The following is a 13,004-nucleotide window of genomic DNA, read 5'->3' on the forward strand; positions in this document are numbered from 1 at the left end:
CGATAAGGTAAACTGCAACGAAAGTCACCTGCAAAACCCCAGACTGTCACATTGAGAGCGGCTGATTAGACTAAATCTCACATGCTGTATGAATGATCATTCTCTGCTCCATGAAATCTGGGGAATACAGAAAGTACTTGTATCTGTTCATCCTGCTTCATTTACGCTTAGGTCACGAGGAGCTGAGAGACAATTATTGTGTTTTTCCAGCCAACGCTGGGCGAACTTCAGGGTATAAGTTGCCAGAAATTTCAGAAGAAACACACAAGACATTATTTTTTCGAAACCACTGCGTTAAGTACAAAAATGAATTCCCTTTGTTACCTTCACCAACGAACAGATGTATGTATGTATGTATGTATGTATGTATGTATGTATGTATGTATGTATGTATGTATGTATGTATTGTGTTGTGTGTGTAGTGTTACCAACTTTTTGCAAAAACTACCGTCCCAAATTGCATGATATTTTCAGGGATGATTTGTCATCATTCAAGGACCAATCGATTCGATTTTGGGATGATAACGGCTAACCGTTGCTGAATAACTCTCAAAAAACTGCAAAAAAAATGTCCCATTTATCTTCTTTCATCTCATCACACTAACTTTTCTTTGAAATTTCTCGTAATAACACCACTAACACATCTCCCAGGAAGCCTTGCAGCCTCTCTGTAACCTGGTAGCTGAGCCTTTTTCAAAGGAACAAGTCACATTTCACACAGCAATGTAGCTACCTGAGCTACCTAGTTAGCATCGATAAGAGCTAACGGCTATCATGTCAGCGATGCTAACTCGGTTTGGCAAACAAAAGTGATGAAGGTTGCCGCTCTACCGAGTGTTTTAATGTCTTTTCCAAGAAATGTCTACATTTGTGTGAAGGCTACCTGTACACCGTAAGCCATGACTGCTGTAGAAAATGATGATCAAAGCAGCACCAGCACTGCACCAAAAACAATAGTTTGCAGATTTCCAAGAAGGTAAAATTCTAGAAGATGTGCAACAACAAAAACAACAACACTAGGTTGTATTTCTGATTTATTTGGTGGAAAAGTAGAGCTAAGTGTCATCCGCATAGCAGTGGGATTGAATATTGCAGTTCCAAAAAGTATGGCCAAGGGGATGGAGACAGACAATGAAGAGGATGAGGCCCAGGATAGAGCTTTGAAGGACACCGGAGGAGAGGAGAGACGTCTGGGATCTAAAATATTTTAATTGAAGGAACTGAGTACCATCAAGGAGGTATGACATGAATGTTTAAATGAAGTTCTCAATGAGACACACTCTTGAGCCAGGAAGTCCACCAGGATGGCCGAGTGGTTAAGGCGTTGGACTTAAGATCCAATGGATGAATGTCCACGTGGGTTCAAACCCCACTCCTGGTATGTTTTGCTTGGAATTTAGTTCAAACAGTATTGTCATGTAAAAGGTTATCCAAAAATTTGGGAAGATCATTTCACTACACAACAAATATGTACTTATGTTCATCATGGCTATATTGTTTCTCAATGGAACACAAGAATGACTGCGTTATTGAGAAATGGGACTCAATGTTGATTGCAACTATGTAATTGACATTAAAGTTCTTCGATTTTGGTCACTGAAGTTCACTGACCGACACACAAAAAAAGCCCTAACTTCCCACACCAGGATGGCCGAGTGGTTAAGGCGTTGGACTTAAGATCCAATGGACATGTGTCCACGTGGGTTCAAACCCCACTCCTGGTACAGCACAAAGAGGACAATATTACTAAATAACTCTCAGTTAATCAAAGGGTCATTACAAGCCTGACTGGCCGATAAAATGATATTCCAAAATTTGTTCTCTATTGGATCATGTAAGATAAATTAATTTGTCCGAGTGTCAATGACTGCTCAAAGTAATTCACAAGGTGGTGCAAATCAATGTTACTGCTGTTATTTATTATTTGGTGCAGCCGTTGCTCGGTTGGGAGCGTGTCATCTCTCAATCAGATGCTTGCAGGTTTGATTCCTCGTCATACATGTCAAAGAATCCTTGAATTGCTCCCAATGGATGAGCTCCTTGCATGGTGTGAATGGGTTAATGTCCGAGATTCCATCAACAGGTTTTTTTAAGACTTGATTTTAAAACATTTTCTGTCTTTTAGATAAAACTTTGACTTTGTGATCGAACATCTCCCAAAATGAATCTTGAATATTGTATTTGTAGTAATGCTCAGATATGTTTGATAACGTCCAACTCCATAATATTCACATTTAATTTTGTGTATGTGGGGGATAACAAACGGTGGACATTCTGCTTCTACACGTCTGAAATTCAACCCACCTCATGCAGGATGTCAGTAAATCAGGCATGACATTGTAAGTTAATGTCTTCTTTAAATGATAGGACTCTTTCTAAGAGGGAACATTGGTTTCTGATCAACTGCACTTGAATATACAACCCATGTTAAGACACCTTTTAGAGATACCTCTATACATTAATGGTTTCATATGCTGGTGAGAGTGGGTGGGCGTGCAAGTGTGTGGTTTTACTGTAATGTTTTGGCAACTCAGAGGGGGCCAACAGTCTTTGCTTTAAGGCAATGTGACAGAGCTCTAAGGAAAAATACAAGGTTGACAGCCACTGATATGGATCATCACACTGCCTCTGATTGCCTGTCGTCGTCGTCTTTTTTCTTTCCTTTTTGCATTCAGCTGTACAATTTCCTTCCCAGGTAAACCACGGACACAAACGCAGCCATCCACACGAAGTCACATAAAAAGTGATGAATCAAAGCAGACAACTTTCTTTCATTGCTCAGTGGTGCAGTTCTGACACTGGTGACCCTTGTTGGAATCCGAGTGGAAGACATGGCAGATGGATGGCAGCAACTGAGCTCCGTATACAGAAATACAGAAACTGCATTTTGTCATAAGCTCTAATCACAGACAGCATTTAGATTTTTGTGTTTATGCCGAAATAGCTTCTTTTTTTTCTATCAGGTTTAACAGATTTAAATCCTCTATAGTAGATACCCATTTGCCCCTGCAGACCACGAACAGCCCATTAAAGACTGTTTTGCCCGATCTGTAGGGTGGCTCAGAGCTCGACATAACAGGAACAGACTGTTTACTTCCTGGATTAATACTCTTCAACTCCAAATCTGTCTTAATGGAAGTCTGTAAACAAGAGGCTAATCACGTGACCTCCCAGTTATTGAAGTAGTTTCACTTTTTTCCCCCCCACTTTTTTTCCCCTTTTGACTGCATTATTCAGCGAACACAGGGTTGAATGTTTCAGGCACAGAACAATGATTGACAGTGAACTTTAATAAAAAAAAAAAAAATTTCATTTTATGTGCAGCAATTTATTATTAACTGTGTAAATTTTGAAACATCTTAAAGTGTCAGAAAACATGGCTGCACAGTACTTCCATCCAGCATTGCAGTGAAGTGGGTGTCTGAGACTCACAGTGCGCTTCCAACCTTCAGCTGTGGGACTGATGCATCATTCAGTAGCAGGGGTGGCAAACATAAGGCCCGAGGGATGTAAACTGGCCGGCAAGAGGCTCCAATCGGGCCAAACCACCAAGCAAATTGTAAAAATGTGAAAGAAAGCTTTGATTTTTAAAACTAATTTCCTAAGAGTGGCGAACACAACGATGAGATGCGGTGATGCTGCTATGAAAGGTCGCTTCAAAGCCGTGCTGTCAGGGTGAATTTGTAAAAACATTCATAATGCAACAGCTATAGGAGTTCCTGTGGACTTAATTTTGCACCAGTAGTTTTCATTAAAATGGGTTTTATGTAGAAATTGTAGTAATTTTTTTGTAGTAATTGGTTGTCTTTGCAAAACTATAGATGATCTTCATCACATGTATGCTACATCACAATAAAGAAACATTTTAAAGTTTAAATTTAAACATTATTATGGCACTATTTTTCCAATTTGGCCCATTAAAGATGAAACTGGGATGTTTGTGGGCCCTGAACTATAATGTGTTTGACACATGCATATATATACTTAAATCTGCCTAAATGGAATACAAACAGAGTATTCCACCTGAAGGTGGCAGAGATTAAAATGCTTTAATATTCATTGGGGACAGATTAGGAATGAGCAGATCAGAGAGATAACGTTGAGCAGTTTGGAGATAAACCTGGAGAAACCAGGTTGAGGAGAGATAGGAGATAAACTGGACAAAGCATGTTTAAGATGAAGCTGCCAGGCAGGAAGAGAACAATCGAGGACATAGTGAAGGAGGACACGGAGATGATCGGTGTTGCAGTAGAGGAGCAGGGGATGGAATGAGATGGAGCGCAGATGATAAATTGAGAGACTCTTGAATGAAGCAATCGAGAGATGAAATGCTTTCTAATCTCTCTCTCTCTTTTTTTTTAAATTGTCAATGAAATGACATCAATACACAGCTTCTGCCACATCAGCCTTTATCTCCCAGCCTCCTAAAATAGTCTGCACACATGAAAGATCTCTTTACACATAAGTAGTGACAGTGAAATGGCTGAGCTGGAATTAAAAAAAAAAAAAACTATGCAAAAAACATAAGTGACACACTGTGGAGAATCAGCTCATAACAGTTTGCATTACACGACAGTGCTGATCAGTGCAACAGATTCCGATCTATTGAAGTGTAATTCATCTTCCATGAAGCCTCTAACTTGTGTTGCTGCTGCGGCGCGTGGCGGTTGCTCAGTGTTGCCTCATAAAGAGAACCGCATCGGCTCTGCGCGGCGGCCAAACGGGGATGTGGCACGGTGCGGTGGACCTCGTGTGAAGCCATGATGAGTGTACACAGCAAAAAGTCCCACATTACACAATCAGACTGCAGAAGGTGCATCAACAGGAAGGAGAAAACGAAAACAAAAAGCTCATGGCCAACTTTGAAAAAAGAAGAAGATATTATGCTGTGGCATATTCACAAGACTGAGATACGCAACAATGAAGGGAGAGGAAAACTGGAGACGATGGTTGGGTGGAAATATGAAAAGAGTTTCTGTGTATGCGTGAGGGACAAGATAGTGAGGCAGCAGACGGGATTATGGAATGAGTGCGGCTCAAACAAGGCAAATAGTCTCTTCTGACGGGAGGAAATAAAAGACTGTGTGACGTGAGGGGAGACAAATCAAGACAAACAACTGTAATTACAAGCGAAACGGAGGAAAGCAGCAGAAAGAAGTCAAGTGAGGGAAGAGAGAATTGGGCCAGAAAGAGAGACAAAAGAATTAAAGCACATAAACTGTCTTTCTCCTGTATCATGTCAACCGATGGCCTTCATTTCTTTTAACAGCGTTTTGTTTTGTTTTATGGACGACATCGTCTAAAGGTAGATCTGCCTTTTTTTTTTAACACATCAGATGTGATTGCACTGCTGTTGACTGAAGTGTTTTCTTGGAAATGACAGTCTTCAAGGTGAACCGCTCGTCACGATGATACAGAACTTCCCGAGCTTTTAAGGGATCGTACCCCGCCTGTGCTTGTTTAGGAGAACACGCTGTATTTCTCTACAAACTGTCTTTGTGATTTTGTTACCTAAAAATAAGTCCTCATATAAGGAAATTTTTTTCGCATGCAGTCCACATGAAGCAAGTGCTCTTGTTTTAACGCAGTCATACTCTTTCTGTGGATGCATGCAAATTCAGCCCTTGAAACAGCTAGTAAGCATAATGAATGGATGTTATTCTGCTTCTGTACTCTGAACATGTTTCACACATTCACTCACTCACGAACGGCTGCCAGGTGAGGTGCACAACCTCTTTTGGCAGCAAGGTTCAGTTTTTATTTATTATATTTTTGGCCCAAAGAGACATTTGCATATGGCCTGGATGAGATTCTGGACTTCGACACCAACAACATTTAGATTGGAAAACCGACGGCTCTGCTCTCTGAGCCAAATATCCAACAGACAGTGAGAAGGATGAGACTGTGTGTAACTGTGACTGTCACCTGGAGGAAAGTCGGCCCTGAAGCACAGTTGACAAAGCTGCTCATTTTCTTCCATTTAGGCAGAAGGAAGGAGATTTTTTCAGTAAAAATACGAATGTGTGAGCATCTTCCCCATTTATTTAGGTGAGCGACACCTCGGAGCACTGAATAGGGTCAATTGTCAACAATTCAAGTTCATTCGATTGCTGTGAAATAAAAGTATTCTTTACTTAGTTACTCTACCGGAAAAAAAAAAATCTATTTACTTCCCAAAAAACGTACCACGTTTGCACAGAGAATAAACCAATAGACAAAAACTAGAGCATTATTCTTCAGCCCACAGTGGCTTAAATGAATCGCACCAAAAAAAAAACAACCTGATTTTCTCAAAGAGTCTTCAAGCCGAATCAAGATTGAGCGAACAAATATAAGTGCTGGAAATATGTGTTTGTATGAGTGTAAAGATGAATTTCCTTCAGAAAGGTATTGACAATGCATCCACTAAAATTAGGTCCTAAATTCTTAATTTTTTCCGTGTGGATTCTGATTGAGCAGCTTTAAGTCAAATAAAAATTTTAAAAATTCTGCAAAATACTCAGCTGTAAAAGTGAGAAGTATTAGTATTGAAACTAGTTGTCTAAGAGATCCTGACCCGTTTTTACATGGTGCTGGTAGGAAGTGGAAGAAATAATTTTCTTCATTCTTTGAAATCGAGACATTATGTAACTCAGTCACCTTCTGTATTGTGAACAATTTCCACTGTGACTTACTCATCACCGTTTGAAAGTCCAAATATTTGCCTTCAAAAATAAAAGTTGACTTTAGTAGAAATATTCCAATAATTGCCACCGCAGTCATGAAGTGAGTGAATAGCAGTGAACTACTTATACGCTTTAGTCGGTTTGACAGTCAGTCGATGCTTTAAGTCCCTGAGATCCGAGCCAAGCTGTTGTGACGGTGGGCGATCGCCCCACCTTCGATCAGCACCGTCCGTCTCTATAACTTATTGTCTAACAAGAAATCTTGGCAGAATTCACAATTGATTCTGTTTAATTGAAGGAGCCACTCAAGTTGTAACATTACAGCTTCCCTTAACCCCCCCCCCCCCACCCACACACACACACACACACACACACACCTCCGTATAGACGCCATGCATCAAGTCCCGCAGAGTGTGTCCCGAACACATGCTATGGTGAACGGAAAGCAATCCATCACGGCTGAAACGAGACAGATCGGCTGCAGAGAGCCAAGACCTCGACCAATCGTTTGGCAGCATTAGTTTTGGCTGCATGACAACTGAAATTTTCTTTCCCACTACAGTTTTTATTTTGGCCCTCCACAGTCATTTCGTTGTTCTATCTCAGTAAAAGTAATTTATTTTTTGTCTACAGTTTAATGATGAAAATTTGGCTCATTGAATTTTGCACTTTTACAATACACTACAATGAGAGCACATGGACATTCGCGTGGACAGTGGGCGTTATTGCGGTGGCTCTCAACTAAATCTGGAGAATATGGACTGGGAGTTGTGACACACTGCAAACAAACATTGCAAACGTTACGCATGCGCATTAGCAGAGTTTCAGAAAAATTTGAGGCAGGGTTGGAGAATCTTCAAAAAGTTCCACCTTGGGAGCCGTTTTCAAAAAGCTGAAAACGTTCAAATAACTCAATAGTTCAAATAGCGCTTTACACTTTTAGTTCAAAAGTTTACACGTTACCACTGGAACTATTCTGTGCTCTCTCCTCTCTTGGTCTCCTCCAGCAGGAATCACGTCTGGAGGTGGATTAGCTTCCTGTCTGATATCAACTTCTTTTTTTCTTTCTTTCTTTCTTTTTTAACTCTCTGGGTCTTTCCGATGCTTTTTTCTCATATCCACTACAGAAAGCCTCCGCCTCCGTGTATAAACCTGCTGGAGGTTTCTTCCTGTCGAAAAGTGAGATTTTCTTTTCCATTATCACCGTTTTCTCAGCTGGAACTGTTGGAATTTTCTCTATTTTTCTCTTTAATGTTATTGAATGAAAAAGTTACCCATTTAATTTATGACTATGCATTTTCGTCTGTGGAACCTGCTGCTGTATATGTATTTCCTCTTGAAGACATCATTTTCTCAGCTTTGAGTACCGCTTATTTTGTTCCTGGCATTTTCACACATGTGTTTACTTCTGCATTAAATTCCAGAGTAAGGATGGGACGGTGTCAGTTTGTGATGTTTACCCTACCTTCTCTGAGCAGCAGCAGTAGTTTTCCTCCCTCCAGCTCCAGATTAAGGCTGGATCCCTCGCGCCCCTGCGCCTGCAGCAGCATCCCAGAATTCCTCTGGGTTGTAAACTTCACAGAGACGACCTCTTTGGATGTTCGCCTGCTTCCTGGACTCAGCCTGAACGCCAGGCCACCGCCGCCGAGGCTCACCACATCAGAGGCTGGAAAGCAAAACAAAGCAGACACTGAGGAGCGACTCGGTGATACAACAAGAGAGAAACATTTAGAACACCGACCTAAACCAAACAAATAGGTTACACTGAACACACGCCTCTTTAACAGATAGAAATCTTATGGTAAATTATTGCGAAGCTATGGTAAAATCATGTACTAACTTCACTTAATCTGGGAAAAAGTGAATTTGCCTTAAGTTAATAGAGTAACTTCACCTTCCACAAGTGACAGTTGACAGATCTGCTTCACTCTGGATTTTGAAATACAAATATTTAATGTGCGTGAAGTCAGCCTTTTAAGTCGGTTATTTTTTTTAAGCCCATGCTACATTAGAAATATAAGCAAAAGATGGGATATCAACCAGAACAATCCCTGTCAGTCAGTAATCAACCTAAAATACATCTTAACTGACACGCCCAGAGAACATGCAAACTTCACCCAGAGAAGCCCCTGTAGAAGACAATAATGGAATATTTTGTGTCTAATTTGTATGTGATGAAGAAAATAACTTAGACCCGATTTACACGATAATGTTCGAAGTGAAAGGAGATTCATTCGAGGTTTTCGTTTCAAGAAAGCTTCACGTTTATACGGCAGCGTTTTGAATATGACGTCTGTTTACATGGGAATTGCAGAAACGCTTAATGAGTCAGTTGTTTTTGTGTAATGAAACCACACACACGGGCTTGCAAAGAACTATAAACAATGGGAAGACGAAGTTGGGTTGTTATTACTGTCACTGTCAATTATAAAACTACCAAGTCCCAGGAGAACATTAATTGGGGTCAAGACACTCCAGAGGTAAACACTGTTGTTATTGTCCATCTACTCGCGAATGTGCTGAAGAACTATTTACAAAAGCTGGAGTGCACATGTGCAGTAGCAGCGTTTCAAAAAAGTTGCGTTTCTCCCCCGTTTCCATGGAGACAGAGCATTTCCCATAAGTTCTTCTTTGGCAGCCGTTTTCAAAAAGTTGCACCCAAAACACTACAAAAGTAAACAAGCCCTCATATTTCAATTTCCTTTCATTTTAAAACGCGAGTCTTCAACCCATGTCGTTCTATCCGTGTGAAGGCAAAGCTTTTTGAATTTTGAAAAGCACACTTTCCTCGGCCGTACCAAAAATCCTGCTGGTTTCTGTGATTGCAGTGACGTGAACGTCTTCCCAGCGAGGGATCGCATGCGTATTCCGTTCAGCGCCTTCCAAAGAGAAATCTCTCTGCTGGCGTCCGCCGCTTGCTCGCTCGCTCGCCGGGGGATCCGAGCCGAGGTGAGACGAGGTGAGGTGGGTAAAACCAAACGGAGTGGGCGGTGGGGAAAAAAATAAATAAATACTGCAAAACCTGAATTGTTTAAAAGGCGCTGCAGGAGCTGAGCTCAGCATCAAATTTCTCATCGGCTCTCCCTGACAGAACGCTCTTTAATGAACCTGGCACCCTGCAACACTCGCACACGATCAAACATCAACGCCGCCTGCAGTAACGCTCTTATTATTGCATTGTTCGGTGTATTTCCTGCTGATTACGGTGCAGAACGCTGCAGCTGCAAAGCACTTAGTCATCCTCTGAGTGTGAAGCTGGAAACACTACTTAGATCTAGTTTACTGTTTAATATACAATCAAGCACTCTAATTAGGTCCAATGTTACAGTCTCATTTCAGCGTGATGTATTTTTGTAATTATACGCTCTATAATTACCCCTCAAACATATATTTTTTTTCTCCCTCCCAACGTAAACACACAAATGGTTTAGGCCTAATGAGTGCGATCATTTAGAAGATCCATTAATTGGAGGTTTTATCCACCTTATTGTAGTAATAACGTACAGATTCACAAGATTTGCGATTGCGTCACTCCTTGATACACTCAACGTTATTACAAACTGCTCAGCTGAAGTGGTTCGCGCCGTTCCCTCACTGCAAGAAAGTCCCCGGTTAAAGAGCTTTTTTTCTCTCTTGTTATTCCAGTTCCCTTGCGGTCTAAAAGTTTGCATTCAAGACTTATTGGCGCCGTTAAATTGGATTGGGAGTGATTATCTGTCTCTCTGGGTGCATCCTGCCTACAACCCTAGGAAGTTGGACAAAATGGTAGAGAATATGGATGAAATACATGGATGTTAAAGATGATTTAATAAAATACGATAAAAGAAAGACTGCATAGCGTCTAAATTTGTATTTGTCTGTCTAATCTACCATATGCTCCATGTTATTTAGAGATAATCTTAAATTCATTTACTTATTCCCTAAACGCTCCTAAAACGCCACGCCGTGTGGATGATCGGCCAAAAACAACGCGGTTCCATGAAACTGCGTTTGGGTGTGAGGACACTTCCTTTGTTTTTATCTATTTACCCACACATGCATGTCTTTGGATGGTGGGAGAACCCCCCCCCCCCCCCCGACACACACACAAGCGCATGGGAGAGAACATGCAAACTCCACCCGGCCAGTAATTGAACCCACAACATTCTGAGGCAAAAGCGTTAGCCACTGCGCCATTGTGAAGCCTGTGAGGTATTTCTCAAATTGAATCATCAGGAGACAGTAACTTCATTTACCTAGTTAACTACATTATGGCAGAGTTGGTCTCTCCAGCAGCTGTTTTGGTATTCAATCATAACATTAAGGACCTGATTTACTAAAGATCCCGCATGAAACCTGCTGAGAGGAATATTCAAATGAAGGTTTTTACATACATTACACTTGTTAACAATCTGCTGGAAACTGCACCTGTATGTATTTAAATCTCATTACATGTCCTGCATTAAACCATTAGCATAGACTCCTCCCCAGATTTTACATGATGTGGGACACGAGCCGGATATTCCATATTCATGAAGGCAAACCTTAAATCGATAAAAGTGTGTTGATGTAATGTAAAGTCCACAGTGTGTCCCGTTAGCACATTATTTATTTATTCTACATTAGTTATTTAATGATCTGATGGCTGAAGGATAAACAAACCCCCCCCCCCCAAAAAAAAAACTTTAGAAAGTCAAAAGGAGCTCATAAAGGCAGTGCAGAAGCCACTCAGTCACGACCCTGAGTCAACATCCTGATGGACCAAATTCAACAGAGATGAGTTCGATTTCATCTGTCGCCACAATCAGCACATATATTTCTTTGATTTTCAGAGTTGTCTAGAAGCGACGGGGAAAAAAAACAGAAAGACTAACACGCAGATCAGGCTGACACAGTTTAATGAGTCGGTTAGTTTATCAAGATATGTGGAGTTGTTTTTAAAAATTCATCGTGATGGAAAAGTCGGGAAACATCAGAAATGCCGACACTTTCAGAAAGTTCCTTCACATGTGTTTGGCTGCCTGGATGAGTCGTGAAGTGGATGAAGGAAGAGAAAAGAGCAGAAGTGTAATGTGTTTGTAGTCGTGCTGATTTACCCTGAAAGGAATCATTAGGATTCAGGACTGAGAGGAAATAAAAGCGGTGAAAAATAAAGCCACACTGTGTCTCGACTGCAGAGGAGAAAAGAGCAGTGACAGGTTTGATATCTGTTGTTTTTACAGAGCAGACTATTCCTGCCTCACACAGAATCTTTATCTTTTTTTCTTCTTTTTTTTTTGAAGCCAGGAGTGAAGGGAAAAAAAGAAAAGCTACTGTGTAATCTGGTGTCATATTTGTTTAACGTGCTGCGATTATGAAAAGGCTGAGGCTGCCAATATGTACAGAGTGGGAATGTTAAATGGAATAAAAGGAACAGATAACTCAATAAGCTTTGTGTTAAAACAGAGCAATAATATATATATATAAAAAATTTAATAAATCACACACAAAAAAAACAAACAAAGAGGAAATCGATAGTGAGAATTGTTCCAGGAACAGATTAGGGATTAATTCAGCAGCCGACTCACTGTAAGGACACCCGTAGGTCTCCAGCCGGAGTCCGATTCGCCCGCTGGGATTCCAGTCCAGAGGGAGGAGGCGGAGGAACCGAGCGACGGCCGGCTGCTGCAGCTTGTACTGAACCACGCTGTCCGCGTTACTGTTACCTGGGAAGAACTGACAGACACACAAAACACAAATCAGTCGAGCAATTAGCATAAAAAGTTACGCTTTCTTAAGGGGGAATTCAACATTTTGGTTTGCTTTAAGGACTCATTTACACAATGTTTGCAGATGGAAGCGTAAAATGTTTGTTTTGTTTGTCTGTCTTCACGTAAACAAGATAAAACACCACATTTTTTGAAAATGCTATGACACCGTCTCCATGGAAAAAGTTGAAAATGCAACTTTTGGAAAATCCTGCGAATCTGTCTAAAATGCAACTTTTTAAAGTGCTATGACTGTCTCTGTCTCCATGGAAACAGGAAAATGCAAGTTTTTGAAAATGCTCCAAATCTGTCTTCAGGTAAACAAGATAAAACGTAACTTTTAGAAAATGCTATGACTCCATCTCCATGGAAACGGAATAAAACACAGCTTAAAAAGTGAGAATGAGAATCAAAACGAAACAAAAGCTGCTCCTGCACATGCTCAGTAGATGAGCAATAAAAAATGTTTTCATGACTCCCAGTCCATGTTCTCCTGAGACTTGGTAGTTTTATAGTCGACAGTCCCATGAACCCACATGGTAAATCTACATTTACATGGTAAATACATCATTTTCAAAACGTTATTATATTTATATTTTTCACCTAAAACACT

General features: G+C 40.7%; 1 protein-coding gene across 1 annotated transcript in view; it reads right to left on the bottom strand.

Moving 5' to 3' along the window:
* LOC308135098 (contactin-associated protein-like 4) overlaps nt 1-13,004 on the bottom strand; it is a gene marked incomplete at both ends in the record, with an annotated part of 85,955 nt that overhangs the window by 57,597 nt on the left and 15,354 nt on the right. Inside the window, 2 exons of the mRNA XM_080502971.1 lie at nt 8,131-8,331; nt 12,212-12,359. Coding sequence (XP_080359097.1) covers nt 8,131-8,331; nt 12,212-12,359 — 349 coding nt within the window. The remainder of the gene's footprint in view (nt 1-8,130; nt 8,332-12,211; nt 12,360-13,004) is intronic.

The sequence above is a fragment of the Blennius ocellaris genome (assembly GCF_963422515.1).
Source record: "Blennius ocellaris genome assembly, chromosome: 10".
NCBI classification, from domain to species: domain Eukaryota; kingdom Metazoa; phylum Chordata; class Actinopteri; order Blenniiformes; family Blenniidae; genus Blennius; species Blennius ocellaris.